This window comes from Podarcis vaucheri (genome assembly GCF_965113315.1).
Source record: "Podarcis vaucheri genome assembly, chromosome: 5".
NCBI lineage: Eukaryota > Metazoa > Chordata > Lepidosauria > Squamata > Lacertidae > Podarcis > Podarcis vaucheri.
The window spans coordinates 37,648,612-37,671,919 of NC_138763.1; the positions used below are offsets into that span (position 1 = coordinate 37,648,612).

Here is a 23,308-nt window from a genome sequence, read left to right on the forward strand (position 1 = left end):
ATATTTTCCCACAACTGGAGCTTCCCAAATGTGTCATTTGGTGTAGGCTGTTTGAATTGGCTATCATACTAAATAATGTTTCCACTTCTTGATACAGACTAGTTGCCCACACTTTCAGATGCACTGTAATAGAGTGAGTACTTTATTTTGTGTTCTGTAACTGTTTTGTGTAAATTCTCCTCCTGCACTAACTGATGCTGTGACCATCACTGACCCTGATTAAAAGAAAACCAAGTATGTTCCTTTGAGTATTTCAGTGTAATCCACCTTCATACAACTAGGGGAGAGGATTTTCTAGAAGGGATTTTCCAGAGGTGACTTAAGTATCCTGCGACTGCTTAACAAAATATATTAACATGCCATCAGGGTGCAGTTAGTTAATGCACGTAGCCAGTTGCAGAGCACATCTTCCAGTTGCACGAAGAGAGTGGAAAAATAATTCTTAAATTCTTTTGAAAGCTATTGAGTATTAGAATATTCTCTTTAGCTATTTTTAAAATAATTGTCTGATACTTTTTCTTTAGATTTCTTAAATTACTGTTTAGTATTTGAGTCATTTTAAGTTTTCCCGGCTTGTTGCAAAAAGTTATCTATGTAAGGTCTGAATCCCACAAGTGAAAATGGCCTGCTTTCAAACTTTCATTAAGTTGGGGTTAGACAAGTCAGATTCTATTATTTTATCATGTGTGGTTTATGTGCCACTTCAACAGGCATGGTATAAAAATGGGCACACTTTGCTCTTGTTGTCCTAAATCAGGATTTTAATGTCTTGATTTACTTAAAATCAAATCTGTATATGGTTGACCATGACTCACTACATTCTGAGGTCTAAAATAAAGAACTGTTTTTGGAACTCAGAAAGTTTATTGAGCTATACAGGAAGTAATCTGGAAGTTTTTACACGAGGCTGTGATTTCCTGTGGTTATACAGGAAAAAACAGCTGCTAACTAAAGGGAAATATAAAAGCATAAATACACAAACAAAACCCCAGTTAGGCTAAAGAAGGTTTGTTGATTTGAAGGACTGATGGAAAGAAAAAGATGTTAAAATAATTTCATCAGCTGACTACTTGTAAACACATTGTAGGAGTTTGTGCTGTGAAGTTACTTTTGACAATATGCGCATGTAGCATGTAGCAGTTTTTAGGACAGCATCTGGCAAATGCCCAGTATTCCATACTGCTCCCAAAGAAGGAAATAGACTTAACTCAAAAGGTTGTTGTTTTTCCCCCCTTGGCAGAGACAATCTTTTCCTTATTCTGATTTTTCTTTTGGTCATTCTTTCATAATGCATTTGTTTTATTTCATGAAGCTGTATGCTATGAAAGTGTTGACCACTTTAAATGTGCAAAATGGGGAAGGATGAACTCTTTCAAATCCCTTTAAATACTGTGCTATAAGAATCAAAAAGATGTTAGGATAGTCAGTGCCTTGTTGGTTGAGTAGGAAAAAAATAGACAAAATTCCAGAAAGAATCATTCCCAGATGTTTGTCATGACTCTGAATACTCTAAATATGGCCAGTTAACTGCCTTGAGCTTATTTTTATCTGTCCTTAGAAGAGACCTATAATTCATGGCTGTGGATATTACAGGTTCTTCTTAAAAAACAATTTTCAATTTCCATTCTCCCTGTTATTTGGACTGCTATATTGTTAAGCCTGTTATTTTGTTAATGGCTTGACTTTCTTTTGAAACCGTTTTTGAGAACAAATGTTTTACCTCCCATGAACTACAAGCCAGTAGCAAGAATTGGGCTTCAGCTAGCACTTGGTTTAGTTGTGTTAAATTGTGTTTCCTTGACAAAAGAACTCATTTGTTCCTGGTAATGGCATTTCCTTATAACTGATTTTTCAGTGGAACATATTTGAGTCGTTTGGGGGTAACTAAAATTGTTATCTAGCACAGAGACATAGTGCCCTAATTGGCAACCACATTGGCCAGTAGCTTGTCTGCTCTTTGGCCTGCTTCTCATGTCATGTTAAGCCAGTATTAAATCCTGGTTTATTTAAACAATGATTTATTGAACAAACTAGGCTCAAGTTAAATGATGATCTGCAGTCAGTCAAACTAAGTGTAATTTGTTTCAGCATATTCTGTCCTCCTATTCCACTTCTTGTCCTCAGCTGACTCAACCTGACATCCACTAAACCTTTGTGGTGCCCAACTGCTGACATTGCCTCATTTCCCTTTCCATTGGTTGGCTGTGAGAGTGATGGTGTGTCAAACAGTTACCCTTCCCCTTTGTTCCTCCAAGAAATATTCATACTTTGTACCTTTAACACTTTTCATTTTTCTCTGCAATTTCACTTTTATTTTTTGTTCCATAACTGGCATGCAGTACCATGAAGTCATGCTTTGAGTTTAGTAAGCATTACTTGCTTTGGCACTATTGCATCTCATTCTCTACCCATTTCTTCTGTTGCTGGAGGGTTTTTTTCTTTTTTTCTGGAAAGACTGCTTTCACATTTAAGTACTTTCATTTTTTAGTTGTAATAAATGTCCAGACCTCATAAGAACATAGTTGAGATCATGAAGGATCAACATAAGAAATGTTTATTGGGACTATTTGACAAATTAAGGAATGCAGTACAATATTAAATCATCACTCCCTGAACTTCAGAGCATGGGAAGTCACCCAACGATATATAATTTGGCATGATTGTTCAGCTTTTTTGATTATATGATAATTTGGAATGTTTTAATGTGGTTTTTATTGGATTGTTAAAATGGAAAATTTAATCATTTTTTAAAAAGAACATAGATGAGATCAGTGCCTTTTTTTCTGGAGGGGATGCATACCCCTAAACATTTCGTGAATCTAAGTTTGGCTTCATTGAGGGACAGTATTTCAATATTAGTAGGAAAGTGAGAGTACCCCTAAAGATTTTTTTTAGAAAAAAGCACTGGTTGAGATTAGCAGTTTCTGTACTCAGTTGGCATTGACACTATCTCAGAAAAGATGCTGCTACCACTGCCCCTTAAGAGCCTGCTGGCAGTAGAGACCTTGGTGGTGTTTCGTGGACCACATTGTACCAGCCTTTGTCACTTGCTAGTCTGTAACACAGTAGTTCCTTGCTCTAATTATTTGCATTTACCCAGAATTTACACATAGTCCTTGGAAGTGTCATGGAGATGGTCAGATTATGAGGAAACAGGGGAGGAATTCAGGGAGTTCAAGCTGGATAACCCTGGGGAGGGTCCTGGGAGGATAGGGGAGGTGAACCCCAAAAAGTGTCTGAGCCCAGGCAGAGGCCGGTAATCAAGGGACTGGAGAGCTGCATCCAGGGGAGAAACCAAGTGGTCTGGCAGAGGAGCTTTACGCTCCTGTGACACCAGGACCTCTAGTCAGATCCCTCTTGCTGTGGAGTCAGCCCTGGCACTGTCTCCTTCAAGGAAGGAGGCAACTGATGCTGAGCCAGCACCCAACCCTACCTCCATCCCCACTGGTGAGGCACTGTTGTTGACAAACTTTGTAAGCCCAACCTATTGAAGAAGTGCCTGTTTGCTTGCCCCATCCCAGGACTAGGCTGGTCATCACGCTAAGTACTATACCCTCACTGTCCTTCAACAGGAAGATGCAGGGTATGTGTCTTGGTTTACACTTAGCCGTGTTTCTATACCTTTTATGCATCTGTTGTACCTTCTAACCCGCACCTTGCCTTTTTACCATTCTGATTTATTGATTAAATAGCTCATCAGAAACTGAAGTTATTCATCAAGCAGTGAAGGTCAGGACAAGAATCTTCTTTGTTTTTCTGAAAATAAGAATACATTGCTATACAATGTAAAATTGCACAAGAAAATGTTTGTTAAACTTTTTTACCTTGTTTTGCTTCTCAAAATGTTAAGCCTAGCATGTACTGCTTTTCCTCACCAGCTATTTCTGTCCCTGCACTTTTGCAACTCCTGTCTCCATGCCATGTCATCACTGCTCTAAGATAATTCTTACATTGCATAAGTCAAGGACTTGCCATCCCGTTTCCTTTAGCAGTCCTAATGAGAACACCTTGGGGAAAGTCTATGCACATAGGTTTAGCATGAAAATATGCAAAATAGTTTCACATACACTCCACCTTCTTGGAGTTCTGTACTTCCCAATTTGTTATGTACAGGTGTAATTTTTATAGTTGTTTCATTGTCTGCCTGGTAGTGAATTATAGCGCTGCTAAAATAGTAATTCCACATTACTGAAAGTTATGAAGAGCTATATGAGTTTGTCATAGCCCTAAAGTAAATTCACAACATCTGTGCTATATTAAGGAATATTATATAAATAATCCTCAAAAGTTGCAGGATTATATTTGTCTTTGCTTTCTATTATTTTTATCCTGCTGTTTAGCCTAATAGCATCACTGTGACTTATAACCGAATAAAACAACATCAAAATGTCACAGCATCATAAAAATGGGATCAATGATGTTGGGACCTACCAGTTTGGTCTGTGAACAGCAGATATGAGCAGGGCTACAATCCGAAGCTGATAATTTCACTTTAATGAGTTTACTGTGAGAAGGGAGTAGAAGAATAAGCAATTACTCTTTAAAATGAAATGTTTAACTTAATAGCTGCTGTTGGAACTGCTGAGCGGAAACATCATCTTATATCCATCTGTCATGTAGCTGACTTGTTTGATGACTTGAATTCCTGAGTAAACTGGTGTATCCAGGTAGTTCATATGTATTTGTATGTGTGTATTTTTTTTCTCATGAGATTTTAATGGGTCTGTAGCATGTTCTTGGATTACATGTAAATGTGTGAGTGACATTGTCTTCAGATTTTGAAGTTTATCAGAAAAGCTTGAAGAAACTGGGGCAGTAAAGCACTTAGCATTATGTCTTGTGTGCTGGTCCCGTTTTAAAGATTTTCTGAGAGTTTCTAGCATAGCTTGCAAGGCCAAGATGGATTGTTTAAATAAGGCTGCTGGTGTATTCCAATCTTCCTGTGGACATGTTTTCCTGCTATTAACATGGTATCAAACTACAGTGTTTTGTGGGCAGTGGCCTCTTCGGTCTTCTGTGTGAAAAGCCAGGATAGCCGGATCAAGGTTTTATATCATTGTATCTACTGTAGTGTGTTGTAATTTTGATGGCAGAAGCTGAAATCCAGAGAAGTACTTTGGGTTTACCCAGGGGTTTCTGCATGTCCAGTGGAATTGCTGACTCCCCCCCCCCTTTGTACAACTGAACCTAAGTCATATCATTACTCTCTAATAGTGACCCTAAAGTGATCTCTAATAGTGTTTGTAGAGCTAACGCAACCTGGAAATATTTATTTCTTCAAATGCCAGTGGAAATGATTTTTGTGATTGTATGAATAAGGCTTATTCTGTATCACAAACTGCTTATCAAACTCCCTTCAGTTTCAGAGGAGATTTTGTAGGGGGGGATGCTGTTGAGGAAACATGTCTCTTGGTCATGCAAAACTAGTCATAATAGTTTTCTGGGCTTAGGTGACTGGAAACAGTGTTCCTCGTACCTGTCACAATTGTTCTGTTGAGGTTGGAACTTAACGGGTTAAGTTCTTCCCATGATGCCACACCATTCTGACGTCAATTTTGGAAGCTTGGGAGGAGCTTGGGAAGAGTATGCCAGTCCCACTCGGTACTTTGTGGGGAAAGGATGCAGTTTTGTCATGGCTGCAAATAGTCCTGGAAATTCCTGAGAAATGTTGGAATAAAAGCTGTAAATAGACAAACCTGGACTGTGTGTGTTTGTCTGGAAGCCAAGCTACATGACAGTTTTACACCGCTGTGTAATCTCTGCTACGGCGTGACTGAGAGATCGGAGCAGAGCGTGCGGCAGGAGAAGTGTGCCGGGCAGTAAAGAGCTAATTGAGGATCGTAAATCAATTAGCGGGGGTCGCGCCAGATCAAACAAACTTGCACATGTTCTTCAGTCATATTGATGTCAGTTTGTCAGGAAGAATACTAAAATAATTATTAAAATATTTAAAAGAGCAAATGAAGATTGTTTTTGACTGAACTCTGTGCAGAATGTCCAGCTTGTGTATAGTCATGCTTCTTAACAGTTTTATTATACTTCTGACTTAATCTTGCTTGTTATGTTTCATTGAAGACATTTAATTTCTAAAAATAAAGAACAACTATTAATTCAATTACATTTTGCTTCAGTTTTTTAATGACTGAAAGGGGATTGTATCTGACTAAAATCATATGAGTAGAGCTGCTTTAATCATCTTAATATGAGAGTCAGATACAAATCAGAGCTTTTAGGGTCACAGAACTTCCTAATTATCGATGCATCATGAAATGCATTTACCTACTACATTTATATTGTTTCGTTATTGTGTTATATATTTTTGTATTTTTATACTGTGATCCTCAGATGAAGGTTGGTATATAAATTCAATAAATAAATAATATCACTTTTCTGCAAGTGTACTCAAAATAATATGTAATTCAAAATAGTGGCATACAATCTTATGGATATGAAACAAAAAGAAAAAGAAATGAGAGAAAGAGGGAAAATGTTCATGTACCAATCTTGCATAGTGTTACATAATTGTTTTAATGGCCAGGTGGAATGGCTAGTGAGTGAGATTGAGAACATTCATTAACTTCCTGCCCAGATCAGTAAATACAATGATTTGGTCTGACTGTAAAATAAGAACATAATAAGAGCCTGCTGGATCAGGTCAGTGGCCCATTTTGTCCAGCATCCTGTCCTCTCGCTTGCTGATCAGATGCCTCTTGGAAAACCTCAAGCAGGACCCGAGAACAAGAGCACTCTCCCTTCCTGTGGTTTCCAGCAACTAGTATTCAGAATCATGACTGTGTCTGACTGTGGAAGTAGAGCATAGCCATCATAGCTAGGAGCCACTGAATTCCATGGTTTAACTATGTGGTATGTAAAGAAGTACTTTCTGTCCTGAATCCTCCAGCATTCAGCTTCATTGGATGTCAGTGAGTTCTAGTGTTACAAGAGAGGGGAAAAATGTTGTTTTCCATCCACTTTCTCCATGTATGCACTTCTATCACGTCATCTCTTACTTGCATTTTCTCTAAATTAAAAAGCCCCAATGATTCAACCTTTCCTCTTAGGGTGTTGCTTCATCTCCTTTATAATCTCTCCATCCCATGTAATCTGGGGAATAGCTGCTGATGGAGACTGTTCTGGGAGAGTTTTGACTGTGTGTATGTGTGTGTTTTCTAGCATTCAGAATTTATTTGGCATCAAAATCCCAACCCTATAATGAAATTGATTGTTGGAAGAGTCATGAAATGTCAAGGCTAACTTCTCTCTAACACGACTGTAAGATCTTAGGAAGGCACTGTACAATCCAGCTTTTGTTTAAAAGTACTTAATAGAAACTCCTGCTATGTTCTAGTGTGATTGAAATTGGTAGAAACCTTCTACTTCCATTTTAGTAAAATTTGCTTATAATGATAGTGTATAAGTGAAAATGTATTTTGAAATATACCACCTATATACTAGATGGAAATGGCATAATTAATATAAAGGTAAACGGACCCCTGACCATTAGGTCCAGTCGTGACCGACTCTGGGGTTGCGGCCCTCATCTCGCTTTACTGGCTGAGGGAGCCGGCGTACAACTTCCGGGTCATGTGGCCAGCATGACTAAGCTGCTTCTGGTGAACCAGAGCAGCACACGGAAACGCCGTTTACCTTCCCGCCGGAGCGGTACCTATTTATCTACTTGCACTTTTGAGGTGCTTTCGAACTGCTAGGTTGGCAGGAGCTGGGACAGAGCAACGGTTCGTAGAGGGCCATTAACAATACAAGGGAACTCCTCCCCCACTGCCTCAGGTAGGAGGTTGCCCGGGTAACTGCTCTGGGGGAGGGCAAGAGATTTCTGGGAGCTCACCCCGTCACGGAGATTCGAACCGCCGACCTTCTGATCGGCAAGTCCTAGGCTCTGTGGTTTAACCCACAACGGCACCCGTGTCCCTTTTATAATTAATATACAGTTAATTAAAAAGGCAAGTGATGGAAGATAACCTGTTCAAGATGTTCAAAGTTTGGATTGAATGTAATCAGCTAGTTCATACTGAATTCTTATTCGCAAGCCCTACATTGCATTCCTCTAGTATTAGAGCGATAACAGATAACAGTTGTTGATATAGTTGGGTCAGTGCTTAAGAATGCAAACCGTGCTTGGAATGCATTTGGGAAAGTCTTAAAGATCTTCATATGTTTAGTACTAGATACCGGTTAATGTACACGAGCATGTTGTCATTACACATGTGTCTGTTATTCTGTATGATTTAACAGTTAAGCCCTTGCCATTACTTCAGAAGGCACTCCATTATGGATATATTGCTTTCCTGTTGCCTGAATTCCATCCACTCCTTATTCTGACTAATGAGTGAATTGCTGTGTGAAATTGACTAGAGTAGAATGTTAAAAATAATGTAGCTTATGAAGACTCTTCCGATTGAATTTAAAAGACAGGAGGCTGTGTGTGGGAAGCTGAAAAGAGACCCCAGAATTAAGAGAGTTAGGAGAAAGGTGCCTGCTAGCTGTGAAAAAAGTCAAGATTTGATTTAAGAATGAATTGAGTCAGGAATAGTTTTCAATAAATAAATAAAGGCAATGACATCATGGAGGAGAAGCCAAGGAGAAACAAGCTATTGCGAGAATTAAGATAGGGCCTACATACAGTGCTTTTTTTCTGGGGGGACACAGGAGTACGCATACTCATAAACATTTTGTGAATCTAAGTTTGGCCTCATTGAGGGGCAATATTTCAATATGAGTAGGAAAATGAGAGTACCCCTTAACATTGTTTTGGAATAAAAGCACTTCCTACATATAAGGGCATATAGGGTCTACGGACTGGAAGAAATTCAGCTGTTAGCAGCTTTGGAGCCTGTATGTTTGTGTTCTAGGCCCAAGGAAGTAATACAGCCAGAGAGGCTGCGTTTGAATTCATAAAGATTTGAATTAATTAATTTTCACCAGTCTATATCTTAAAGATAAAGTACCGTATTTTTTGCACCATAACACTCACTTTTTTCCTCCTAAAAAGTAAGGGGAAATGTCTGTGCGTGTTATGGAGGGAATGCCTACGGGTGGCATGCCTGCAGATTTTCCTCCTCTAAAAACTATGTGCGTGTTATGGTTGGGTGCGTGTTATAGAGCGAAAAATACGGTATATCTTTAACAACTACAGGTTGATTATTTGTTATCTGAAAGATGGAAACTGCTCTCATGAGGGTGTACCATGAGAGTGTATAGTAAAAATGAAATGCACTGGTGGATAAAGGGAAAAAAAACTGCCCTAACAAACCTTCTATTCTAATGATTTTGGAGAGCTTGAAATTTAAAAGCACATCTTGTTTCTTCTTAGTTAGTTGAAAGTAGAATTTATGGAATGTTAAGGGTGGTACTATCATAATGTTGTAACCATACAATTGTGGCACTGTATGAATAAACCTTGGCAACATAGGTTTCGGATATTACTATTGAAATATTTATGACCTAATAAATGTTTTGGAATTTTGCATTGTCAAGACTGCATAGTACAGAACGTACAGAATTTTGCTTTGTGTAGCTTGAATGCAAGTAGATGTGACATTAAACCAGGAGTAACAAATCCATGGTCATGTATATGGCCCCCAAACTTATTTGACGCTTCTCAAGACCCCCCAAATTCATTTGTTTAATTTTATATTTCTTTATTGACTGCTCCTGTGGGTCCCCCCCCCCACTGTAATTTCATGGTGTTAATTGTGGTTTTTTGGGTGCTTTTGCCCTAAAGTCATTGTCAGCAGAAGCAAGGCTGAATGCCTATAACTATTATATTCAGCAGTGCTTCTGCAGGGTTCAAAAACCTTCATTTGAAGTTCTTCATGTTTGTTTTTAATTTGGCTGCTTCCGATTATAGTTGGAAAATAGTGCATCTCTTTGGAGCAGTGTACAACAGCTGAGACATCTCTCGCGAAGCTAAAGCAGCAGAATTCAAAACAGTACAGTAGTTATAAATAACTTCAGCAACTTAAAATACATACACACACACACACTTTACATATATTTCATAAGCATGTCGTCATACTATAGTTTGACTGGCCTCGGACAGGTGGTACTGCAAGCTACAGTGATGAGCTGTTGGGCCATTGAGTGAGAGGCCGAGGAAAGGAGAAGGGATCCAGAGGATATATATGCAGGTCCAGGTGATACAGGACCTGCTGATGTGAGGAGGGAAGTAGTGGATTGAGATGCAGGCAGGTGATTAGGGTAGTGGCCCAGGTGAAGCAAGGAGGGGAGGGATCCAGATGATGCGGTAGTTAGCTGGTTCAGACAAGCCATGGAGGTATGGAGAGGTCTGAGCTAGTGGAAAGCGGGGGGGGGGGGAGGCTGGCAGGGTTGTTGAGTAAAGATCCTAGGGTGTTTGTATGAATACTCAGATCCTTGTGTGTGTGTGTGTACACATGCACAACACACATACACTGTCACACATGTATTCATATACCTATATATAGGTAGAGATAAGCATTTGGCATTTTTAGTAACAGCACATATACCACAGTTCTATAGAACATATTGTGTCAGTCACTTCTATCTTAGGCTTATGAAATCTATTTAAAATATATATTCTGCAGCAGGGGTGGAGAAACTTTGTTGGTTGGTGAGCCAGGTATCTTTGGCTGATGGGTGGGGTCACCCATCTGTAAATTGTCTGATGTCATGATGATATCCAGTGACTGATGGGTGGGTGGGCATGGATGGGGGTGGGACAAAATAGCACCTAGTAGGATTGATTCCTCTGCTCACCAACTGATGAGCAAATGATTCAAAACTGCTGGTTGCAAGGGGTATGCTTTGTCCCCAGCAGGATTGAATTGCACTCCCAGTCCATCAGCTGACATCACTCGTTAATGCCAGCTGATTGACAGGTGGGTGTAGGTTGGGGGAAATGGACTTGTGTGCCAACTTGGACCCCTTGTGGGCCAGAGTTCCCCACCCTTGTTCTACTGCAAAAAAAGTGGTCTGTAGAGGCAGCTTCTAACAATATCATAACACTTTAAAAATAAAATTGAATGGTTGTTTATATTTGAAGACAATTTCCCCCCTCTAAATACTGAAGATACTTAAAATAGTCCAAAAAGCTGTCAGTATTCATGTTCACATTTGCACTGTCATCTTTTATATTAGAGAGTTGCACATTTTTTCAGTTGACTATTAAAGGATGTGTCTTGCTCATTATGAAACTATTGATCAAATCACGAAGTCAAGAGCTAGGAAAAATTACTGAAAATTATGTTGTGCATTAATTGTTGATACATGGCCTGTCTAGGAGTCTGCAGTGATGAAGGAAAGAAGGGATTAGGACTATGGCATCAAACATACCATGCTGGGGCAGGTGAAGGTTGAAGTTCTTGCCTCCGCTCTTGCCAAAATATACTGTCTTCTGCCCAGGCACTTACACTCCCCCCCCCAGCTATTGGGTACCAGTTGCTCAGTTTTCTCCCCCACCCCTTTACTCTTTTATTGTGACCACAAGCTATAGCCACATGATCAGAGAAAAGATAGTCACACTGGTGTGGTGATCTTGGGGTGCTGTTCTGGACTAAGGTTTCACAGGAGTCTGACCAGGTGCTGTTCCTGGGTTTTTAGGTATCTCAGGCATTTTGTTATTGTGGTGTTGAAATGCCAGGCTTTCTTCCAAACATATTGTTCTTGTTAGCAGAATGTTCTCCTCAAAGCTAAAGATTCATTCCTCACTCACACAACTTACAATCATGTCATTTTCCATTTAGAGTATTAAAGACTGATATACATGAAGCAAAAGATGCAATATTGTAGAAATGTAAAAGCAGTTTATAAATAAATATTTAATGTTTACTAAGAGTTGGGATAGACATCATGGTGCCCATCAGATGATGTTGCAGTTATGTTGGCTGCAGGAGTTGCCGGAAGGTGTACAAGGGACTCCACTTTGGTTTGGTTAGGGTTTACTCCTTAGTGGAGGAAATTGCAAGTTTTAGCATCAGATCAGCCACAGGTTGTAGTGACACCCAGAGCCAGAAAAACTATGGGCAATCGTAAAAATGGTTTTCTGAACCAAACAAACTTCAAACAATAATTTCTGAAGATGCTTCGTTTCAATTAAGATTAACCATGGTTTAACATTTGTACAACATGTTAAACTGGTTAAGTGAAAACTGAAGCAAAATAATCTGATGATTTTGTGGCTATGCTGGAAGAGTAGAACATGGGGATTATGGAATCCTGAGATTTGACCAGCTCACACAGGTAAACCATAGCTTAGTGTTGTGTTCAAGCAAGGTTATTACGTGTGCTAGAGCAGAGACGTCCAACTCCCAATAGACTGCGATCTACTCACAGTATAAAAATCTGGCAGTGAGCTACCCATTGTCGTTTGATGGATCAATGTTGTTGAGCTTTTTTTTTTTTTAGGGAGCAAATTAATGAATGGAACTGAATATATGAATGAATGAAACTGAATGAGCATTGCGATATACATAGAACATAATAAAAAGTTGATTATATAAAACACACAGCTGAGGGTCCTGAATCTGCAGTCAAATAGTGGACCTTAATCTGATGGTCCACTTTTTTGCTAGGAAGCAAAAGTTGCTGAGCTTTTTTTGGAAAGGCAAAGTTGTTCAGCTTTTCTTAGGAAGCCAGAGTGGTTGAGCTTTTTAAATTCTTTTTTATTATTTATTTGGGGGGGGGGAGGAGATCCCTGAGGGACCAGAGATCTACCAGGAGCACCCCACAATCTACCAGTAGATTGCGATCTACCTGTTGGACATGCCTGTGCTAGAGGATCATGGAATCAGTTTTAATCAAGTGATGGCTTTAAAATTTCGTATTGGATTTAATGAGTTTCTAATATATAATTGGGCGATTATCTCAGACTCACCCCTGAAAAAGTATCTATCTTTAAGAGAGAAAGTTACAAAAATATTCCCATGTTCCTTAGTTTAACTGAGCTGTACACGTTTTTCACTCCAGCTAACAGCCATTGAAATTTTGAAAGGAACCGCTTCTCTATAGCACTCAGAAACATCTCCACAAGGGAGCACAGTCTTTGACTGACTTTTAGCTTGTTTCAAAACAAAGCATTGAATTCAAAGAGGCATTGGATTGAAGGTGGCTGATAGAACCAAGGTCTTAAGATATTGACTTAAGAGAGATCTTTCTTCTGTATATAGTCAGAATCTAGTATATATTTTCTCCAAGATGATCTAAAAACTTTAAAACAGTCTGAGGTGAGAAACCTCTTCTTGTTATAGGTTCCCCTGGAACTGGATAATGAGTGAGATCCACACTCATTTATTCTGACTTTGACTAATTGGATATTGCCCAGTCTTTTTGATATGTATTCATTTTTGTTCATGTAATGTTTCTCAGCTTGCCTTTAAGACTTTACAGAACAGTGTATCTATTAATAGGCTGTGTATTTTTATATGGCATGAAAATTTTAACAGTTGTGGCTCATTTTTTTGAATGCAGGCCACATGGAAGTGGCAAAGAAAGAAGAATTCTAATGCATTGTGTTGATATATGTGCAGACGTAGCATTAAATTGGCATGAACTATTTTTATCTTTTTGTTTCCAGGTTAAGCTTTGAAACCAACTTTAGCCATTACTTTTCAAGTAAACTCAACTTTACATTTTCACTTTATTTTTTTCCAGTCAAAATGTTATGGCCAGAAACTGCTGACAGAAGTATTTAATCGGTTGAATTTGGTTGAATCAGACTACTTTGGAATTGAATTCCAGAACATGCAGTCATATTGGGTATGTAATATGTTTTTATCTGAATATAAACATCTTTAAATAGATGTGTTTTCAGCTTTGTTTTTAAAGGAAGACATTTGGTAGTTCTACTCTGGTTAAATATGCACAAAAATTCCTTTAATGTAGGAGAAAGGGGCTTATATTACAGGTAAGCAAAGCTGCACCATAGTGATGCAGCTGCAGTTTTTTCAAATAATAACCTACACAGTTTTCTTGAATGCTCTTTTTTGGTCCTTCCATTTTTAAAACAAGCACTACCTACTTTGCTTATTATGGAGCTCTCTTAATTTGAGTGTTTAGTTCCTTTTCAATGAATTTTAATAGTTTTTGCTATGATTCAAAAAGAACGGTGTTTCAAGAAAAGACACCAAACCACTTGATTAGCATTTTTAGAGTTGAAATGGCGTGCTGTATAAATTGGAATCTCATTTCTACTGAGTAGCATTTGTATTGTATCTTTTGACATAGAATCAAGATGTTGTGCTACAAAGGATAAAAGTAAAACGTAGATCAAACAAAGCTGTTTAGGAAGTCCATGACTGGGATCAAGTAATATAACCTTGAGCAATGAAACAGGCCTGACAATACCTATGACACAAATGGCATAAGGCTTCATGTGAAGTCAACTAGACATGTGCTGGAGTGCACCATTGCACGTGTTGTGTGTCGGTGAAGTTGCATGGACTACATTGGCTATCCTGATCCATATACTGCCATAACTGGTGAAAGGCACTGCTAGCCACAGAGTTCACTTGGACCTCTAATGACAAAGGTCTAAACTACATACCTGATTGTTCAGAGGGAGTGCAGTATCTTTAGGAGGTAAGAACCTACCCACAGAGCCTCTTTCTTACCAGGTTTCAAACTCAGTTTGTTGGCCCTTATCCAGTCCACCACTGCATTCAGGCATAGGTCCAGGACTTGCACATCCTTCCCTAATCATGATGTTAAGGAGTAGTAGTAGATGTAGATGTTAAATAGCACTGGGAACCAAATTGTGCCTTGCAGAATCACATAACACAAGTGCAGGAGGCCATAGAACAGTGTTGTCCCACTGTTACAGTCTGAACTCACCCACACAGGTAGGAACAGTGCTGCTGTAATACATTGCCTCCTATACTGATCCTGAACAGTTGATGTAGGAAGATATGGTCAGTGGGGTCAAAAACCACTGAGAGATCAAGTAATCGTAACAGGGTTGCATTTTCGCTGTCCCTCTTTTGAGGGTGACAAAGACTGATTCAATCATGAAACCAGGCCTGAACCCTGATTGAATTGATCTAGACATTCAATGTACTCAAACAACACTTGCCTGATGTACTTCATTTGATGGTAGAATTTGCATATTTAGTTGTTGAGTTCTATCTAGACCTTTTGCAAAAAACTGTTTTTTCCTCAGTGGATAAAAAATATATCTTTGATGTTATTTTTGAAGTTTGCATGAATAAATGCATTCATATAGTTGAAAGGAATTTCAAGTCATTCATTCTAATCTTTGCCCTCTAGCTTTATTATTTTGGGCAGATTTCATTCAGTCTCCTCACTGAAACCTCCAGAAAGAGTTGCCATAAGTTTCTTGGGCAAGGGACTCTGTTGCACAAGCATTAGTGTAAATGAATTTTCCTGTGATTCTTCCAAAAGGTGCTCTGCCATAACTAGAACTCAGTGCTTTTCTTTCATTCGCTTCAGGAAATGCTTTTCCTTCTGCTACCTTTTCCACTATATTTTTCACTGTCTATGTATAGACATTTTGAGGTTTATTCCTTTAGCTAAAACATTTGTTTAACTGAAATGGGGGTGTAGGGAAGTATTGGTTTACAGGTGCTAGAATTATTTTAGCTGTGTGGTTTTATTTACTGCTGCAGTGTTTGCTTAATTATTCACCTAAGCCCTTTTTTCCTTGTTCAGATTTGGCTTGAGCCTATGAAGCCTATAATTAAACAAATACGAAGTAAGTATATATACTATTTCTATTAGTGTTTCTTTCTAGAATTCTAGCAACTTTTTGGTGCTATTCTTAACATGGCCACATTCGGAAGATTAAGGCAGAATATCTATGAGCTGTGTGCACCCACATGCAGCCCCTTTGCTGCCTCTTTGTGCAAGCAGTGAAACCATCCAGTAAGCCAGAGTTAACTGTAGCTTCCTGTTAAGTCTGAACTGAGAACTATGGTTCATGTCTCCCAATAAGCCAGGATTTCGGAGCATACTTTTAACTGTGGTAAGGTGCATGCAGCTCATGCCTATGCTACTTTATTAAGCCGGAATTTGATTGCCTGACTTTCCGCATCCTGGTACCCTCCAGACATTTTGGGCTACAGCTCTCATCATTCCCAGCTATCATGGTCAATGGTGAAGATGATAGGAATTTTAGTCCAAGACACATGAAGGACACTATGTTGGGGAAGACCGTTGTAGAGATTTGAAGCAAATGAAGATAATCTGTTTTGCATGACACACAGGTTCACTTAATCAATGGAATTGGAGAACATTCATATGGAAAACACAAAAAATGAAGTTTTTTTAAAGCAACTTTACAAAATTACATTCCCACTGGCTCATTCAGCAATTCAAATGCTTTGTTTTTAGAAGGTTTTGTTAATTAGTTTTATCCTGCTTTTCTGTTTGAATAATAAAATGACTTGTATCAAAAATAAAAATACAACAAAAGTAAACAAAACATTTTAAAATGCTTTAATTAGCAGAGAATGCACCTGTTCCACTGTTCCACAGATCAACATTTGTTTTCTGGCTGCAATTTCCTTAGAATTTGGATCACTTTAGGAGCTTCATGAGGTCCTATTTCAGTTTTTGATTATGCCAACTTCCCACATTCATTCAGCCCATTTTACTGTTCTTTGATGTTCTTGTATTATTTTTGCTCCCAGTTTTGCCATAATCCCTTTAACCCCTTTCCTTCCACCATTTAGTAGTTTTCAACAGCTACCTACCACTGGCACTTTAGCTAGTATAGGTTCCTCTCCTGTATTTCAGATCACTTGCTTAGGGTGCATATTACAACCATGTTTCAGAATTATGTTGGTTGGTTCTGTTACTGTATTTAAGTTGAAATGTTCGTGATCCATTCAATAAATGCCTAATTCCTATTACTTCACTTTTGAGAGTTGGCAATTGGTATTCAAATTCAATGTTTCAACTACAAAGGTAAAAGTTAATAGCATGCATTGGTTTTATTTTAGGACCAAAGAATGCATTGCTTCGTCTAGCAGTAAAGTTCTTTCCTCCTGACCCTGGTCAGCTGCAAGAGGAGTACACCAGGTAAACAATGTGGCACTATTAATTCCACAATAATTTACAATGGAAATAGGAAAGAAGGATTAATGAATTATCTTTAAACTCAAAAGACCTGTGAATTCACTGTCAGAGTTGGTATGTGTGTATAGCCTTGAATGACAGCAAGTTTTACCTGATTCTAATCAAGTGGCAGTGATGCTGCTTCAGCTGTGTGCAAAGAGGATATACTTGCCAAGGATGTGTTCAAAATGTCCATGTTTAAAAATTGTCTCAAGAGATAAAGAACTTGTTTGGCTGCTTGGTGCAGTGGTTTTAGGCTGTTATCCTGACCTGTGCATATTTACACGGGAGGAAAGCCCATTAAACACAACAGGACTACTTCTGAATAAACATTTATAAGATTACACTGCTATGGTAGTTTACAAATTATGGGACTGGTTCTTCAGGGTAGCAAGTCATATTTCTGTTAGTTGCCTTTGGGTGTTATGAATTTCAGGATTGTTTATCTGATATTTCTCATTCTGTTCCCAACTGCTGTGCCATCTGGTTGTGTTCTCTTGTGTACATGCTTTGAGTTGAAAGTACATATGAATGGTGTCTCCTTTGTTCTTAATGAGTCTCATTGAAGTCTTCCTCTTGCAGATCTACTCAACTCCAGCCCTTTCATACCTGTTTTTCTGCCATTTGTGTTTCCTATATTGTCTACTTCAGCCCACCTACATACCTTTCCATCAGTGATTCTGTGCTTGTCAGTTTTTCTATTCAGCTGTGATTTTTGAGTTTCTGCTAAAACTACTTGCTGCCGTTTTCTGTTGTTTGCACTCCTCCTTTCCTAAATGACTGCCGTCGATGGCTGCAGGGTATACTGGATATGTTGCTATATTTGAAAAAGTATCTATTTCATAGTTTCTCCTAAGTCATAGGAAATGGGTGAGGATGCATGTTGTATCATGCTCTGTGGAGGTTTGTACCTGAAGAAATACCGTAATAGCATTACAAAATTATTAAAATAGACTTTGAAAAACTTAAATATGTTGCTTAACTAGAAAGCTTTTTTTGGGGGGGGGGGGTTCTTCAGGACATGAGTCAGTCACAGGGAAGCTAGTAGGTAGAGAGGGTTGTGACAGTAGCAAGAGCTATAGCTGAACCTCACATTTGAACAAGTCTTAGCCACATTTGATACAAAGCCTGCCAGTCTTAGAGGTAGTGCAGTTGTATGTTGCTTGGTGACAGCATATATCTTGGCTAGCAACAGCTGGTGATCTGATGTGGTAGTAGTAAATGGCTGTCACTAAGGTTGGTGGTATGAGGGGGGAGGAGACAATGCTATATTACTACGCTTAGTTATCACTCAGACATTGTCTTCAATGTCAGCATTGTGCATATATGCAGCTACTAACTGGCCTGTAGTACTCCTGCATGGGCCATTTTTCATTTCCTGCTGCTAAACAACTAGTAAAATGGACAAAATATGATACTATTGATTTCCCTCCCTTTAGGTATCTATTTGCATTGCAAATCAAGAGAGATCTAGCTGAGGAACGCCTTACCTGCAATGACAATACAGCAGCACTCCTCATCTCTCACCTTCTGCAGTGTTAGTATCTAATGTCACTTATATATTGAGCACACAGATGCAAAGAATCCATTCAACTTCTCTACAGTTTCCTTCCATCAGTAATTATTTTGCTTCTTTGTCATCCAGCAGTTACAACAGCTTCCCTGGTTAGTTTCCTGCTTCTGTTATAGTTGCTCCCAGAAGCTATTTTTGATTAACATAATTGATTTGCACTTGTGTTGCTCATTAACCATGCAAGCATCTACTTGGACTTTCTTGGGCTCTTTTGAATCTGATATAAATACCATTTACAAAGAGGGGGGAAATATAGGAGGCATACATTCTGTTTCAATATTTGTTATCATGCTTTCAGTAAGCCTTCATACATTCTGAATAATGTTCCCCTTTTCTGTCTTATCAGCTTGCTTTTAGAAGTTTAGTTTTTTAAAAAAGTTAAATGTGCCTATGTTGAACCTGCTTGGGAACTTTACTCACACATATGTTGATTCTGATAGCACAGGAACATTGAATTTTCCCTTTTCCCGACACCCCTCCCCTCATGAAACAGATCCGTCTATTAGGTCTTACCAAAGTCCATTTTGTTAATCTGGTGGGTGCCAGTCATCAGGGTGATCATTTGAAAACTTTATAAAGGGATACCAAATCTCGTCATCTGCATCCCATATATACTATTGAGAACCAATGGTTATTGTAAGAAGAAGATACCTTCAAGGATCCATTTGCTAACTTTATGGAACAATTGCAATAGTGAAGCAATATTTTCTTTCAAATATATTTTTCTCTTCTATCACAGCTGAGTTAGGAGATTTTGATGAATCTGGGGACCGAGAGCATCTTAAAAACAACCGGTACTTTCCAAACCAAGAAAGACTGCAAGGAAAAATACTTGAATTTCACAGGAAGCACATGTAAGTGTAAATGAATGTTTAATTTCTGGTATTCAACATAGCACTATTTGTTGCTGTTATTGATAACAAAATAAGCTTGTCTATATCTCTCATTAACCATAAGTTATTTCACCTATACCTTCGTAGTAATTCTAGAAGGAGAATTTGGCTAGGTGACCTGTTGGTCCTAAAAGCAAGAAAATTTGTCTGTGGCATGAAATTTGACTCTTATAATTTACTTGCAGAGTGGTATAATATGCCCAAATTTGAGAAGAATCCATTGACAAATGTCAGGACTACAAATCTTTAAAAATGTTGCTTTTAGAGGTTCCACATTTCTGACCATGTTCATGCTCAGTGCAACAAACATCTTAAATTCTTTCTTTTGATTGCTTAGACAGTGACAAAATCAAGGAAAAGACAGAAGTCTTTGCCTCACTTTTCTTTTGAAAACCTTGTTTCTAAGTTCTATTTTTAAAAAGTAATGTAAATGCGAGGTTGTCCAATACATACTCCATGGGGCTTTTGAGTACAGAAACAGAAAGGGGAAGTGCTAGCAAATCAGTACAGTATATGCTTGATTGGCAGGTAGACTTTCCAGGGTGGAGTCTTGTCCCAAAGGTGAAATATATCTCACTCCACTGAGTAGGTTTGCAGCAGAAGTTGTAAATTAAGACTATAAGCTGGGCAGCTTTCCCTCAAAGTAGGAGTTTGGTGTTGGTCCATTGATTTTCAGTGGGTCTACTCAGAGAATGACTTAGAAGGATAGAATCGTTACATTTATTTAATACTCTTCCTTATTGTACAGTATAGTCTATTAGGTGTGTGACTCTGAAACTGACCACATAATCATTTAATCTGCTCTTTTATTCTTACAATGGTATTTGAAGCTTTCTTGAATAGAAATGAAATTTAAGAAGAACCGATTTCATGGGGTTTAAACATAATGTTTTCCTCAATGTTTTCTCCTTTAATAGGATATCATTTTGAATCACGATGGTGGAATAAACCTTTCAAAATAGCACTGATTTTAAACACATGTTTCAAAACTGCACTGATTTTTTTGTTTCTTAGAATTCCCAAACAATGGGTATGAGGCTGCCACATTATCATAATGGTCATTGAAAACAAGCCCTAATCCAATTATCAGTGCAATTTAATGTATTTTGTTCTCTGTACTTAACATAAACTATATTTTATTGTGGACACAGCACAGCAAAATTCTCTGTGTAAACAGGAGACTTCCAACTTCATGTTCCTCTTATAGTGCTAATGCAAAGGTTGAGCAATCAGAGGTGTGTGGCGTTCTCTGTGTGTTGATTCTTTCCTACAAACTGGATATTAAATCCCCCACAAGGCTAGGTTTCAAAACCATAAATGAGTCCTAACTAAGGGGAAAGTAACCCAGTGAGACAGCATTTGCAACATATAATTAGTGTACATGTGAGGGGTTAACTACCCCTCCCTTCTACCAATTCTCTAAAAGTGTTCTCTACTCCATCACTATTTCACCTGCCATTGGCAAGTATATGATTGGAACTATGTTTTTCAATCTTGCTTGGGCCTTATGAATGCCAATGTAGTAATTATACTTTGTACACTTATGCAGTTTACAAATTAATGTAAAGTTATTCAAGCAGCAGAATTGGCCAATTAACAATGCCTAATGCCCTTTTCAAAGTACTGTGCAGTATCTTACCACATTTATGTCAGTTTGACCCTAATTTATTGGTGAATATTGCAATAACGTTGAAATATTTATTGTCCATACAAGGTCAGAACTTTTTTTTAAAAAAACAAAAAATCCTAGAAACAACTGCAGGAATATATTTATTGTTGAGAAAACTCTGTAAATTGGCTGTTCACTGGTTGTAGGATGGCTAAGCGGATTGATCTGCTTAGCAGATAACAAAATTAGACCAGATTGTTTTCAGGCCAGTCTGTGAGGCTTAGTCGACTGAAAACATCTGAAGATAATTACTCACTGTGCTTTACCCTTGTAAACATTTGCTTGCATAGGGTAAATCACTTGGCATAATTACCAGTTTTTCTCACTTCAGAAATAAAGTATCTTCTGTACGTGGAAAAGGTTATTTAAGAACATTGATCAGTTTTTTTAGGCAAACATTTATTCAGGGAATTATTCTGGTCACTGGAATAGCATAGAAATGTTGATCATTTTAATCTGTAATAAATATCTCTATAATCTGTGTGCATGAGCCTGTGGCTTACATGCCCCCTTCTCCACTTTTGTGTGATGGAGGAGATACGAGGAGTAGAAGGCAACAAGCAATTTGTAATAGCCATGACTGTTGATCCCCAAACAGGCAGAGGAACCACAGCTTGGGGGGACTGTTTGCATTTTCAGGACTGCTACTACCCAAGATGTTAGTGAATTGACCTAGCATGTTGCAGAGGATCCTAACACCACTTGCACACAACTGTGGCACATCCACACTATACATTTAAAACACAATCAGTGCACATTTAAAGCATATCATGTCCCCCAAAGAATCCTGGGAATCAAAGTTTGCTAAAGGTGCTGGGAATTGTAGCTATGTGAGGGGGAAACTACAGTTCCCAGAATTTTTTGGATGAAATCATGCGCTTTGAATGTGTGTTAGATATTCTTTAAATTCATAATGGGGATCTGCCCTTGTACTAGGATAATACAATCATTCTCATTCAGAAGGCAGACTTAAGCTCAACTGTTAAGGATTGACACCTATCAACTGCAGATAATGGGCGGGTGTGAGAACCACCAGGAGCCAGTTGTCTATATACAAAAAGACAGATGCTATTGTAGTGCATCTGTCTTGAACGTTGCAAAGCTGTTTGGTCCAATTGGGCTTGCCTGCTTACTGACTTGCTCTCATGTTTTCAAACAAAGAGAGATTAGATGTTGGCATATCTTTTACAAAATTATGGAATATGTAGCATTTTGCATTTAAAATTATGAAATACAGGGCATATTAAGGATACACTTGTCTTAAAGAATAATTAAATGTCTCTGAGTTTGATTATGACTTCAACTAGATTGCCATGTGTTCTTCCATTTGTAACATATTTTTATGCTAGTTGGTTTTTCTCTTTTGGTCTGGCACAGTAAACCTGAATAACTCTGAAGCTTAGTGACTGCTTACTAATATGGATATGATCTCACTAAACTTGTTGAACTATATTAGAGTCTTTTTTCCTGTTTCATAGCTTTGGATAGTGTTATAAGTAATTAATAATATTTTCAATTTTGGTAACACAGGGGCCAAACTCCAGCTGAATCAGATTTCCAGGTGCTTGAAATAGCTCGGAAGTTGGAGATGTATGGCATGAGATTTCATCTGGCATCTGACCGTGAGGGAACAAAAATTAATTTGGCTGTATCAAACATGGGCGTACTGGTATTCCAGGTAGGAAAGCAATATTTAACATGAGAAACTTTTTGTAGTTATGCAGACAGAAGACTTTAAACCCAGAGGATAGACCCATATGCCTGCTTTAGAGCATGTAGCAATTGATTCTGAACGAATGGCTACATCCTTGCTATGACAGTCTTTGCAGTCCCAACAGACAATGTGATGTTTGCAAATGCCTTTGTGGCAGCAGCACTCTATTAAACCCAGATGGGATTAGTAGGGCACCATTGCAGCAGCTTCTTCTTTGAGACTAATGGGAGTGTTTGTAATATTGCCTTCATTATGCTGGCTTGGGCTGATGGGAGTTGTAGTCCAAATGTAGTAGTAGCTGTAATAAATCTGTTACCCACCTTTCACCAGCAGGTCCTAGGGCGGGTTACAACAATTTAATTTTCAGAATTAAAAACAGTTAAAACAGGTTG

The 23,308-nt window shown here is 38.4% G+C and overlaps 1 protein-coding gene across 5 annotated transcripts in view; it reads left to right on the plus strand.

Annotated features, from left to right (window-relative positions):
• The window catches only part of FARP2 (FERM, ARH/RhoGEF and pleckstrin domain protein 2), a 65,202-nt gene that overhangs the window by 5,776 nt on the left and 36,118 nt on the right, over positions 1 to 23,308 (plus strand). For all 5 annotated transcript variants that reach the window (XR_014219512.1, XM_082221759.1, XM_082221756.1 and 2 more), the window contains exons 3-8: positions 13,648 to 13,752; positions 15,661 to 15,703; positions 16,953 to 17,031; positions 18,507 to 18,604; positions 19,380 to 19,494; positions 22,733 to 22,880. Coding sequence is in view for 4 of the 5 variants with exons in the window: in XM_082221759.1 (XP_082077885.1) it covers positions 13,648 to 13,752; positions 15,661 to 15,703; positions 16,953 to 17,031; positions 18,507 to 18,604; positions 19,380 to 19,494; positions 22,733 to 22,880 (588 nt within the window). In the remaining variant the exon portion in view is untranslated. The remainder of the gene's footprint in view (positions 1 to 13,647; positions 13,753 to 15,660; positions 15,704 to 16,952; positions 17,032 to 18,506; positions 18,605 to 19,379; positions 19,495 to 22,732; positions 22,881 to 23,308) is intronic.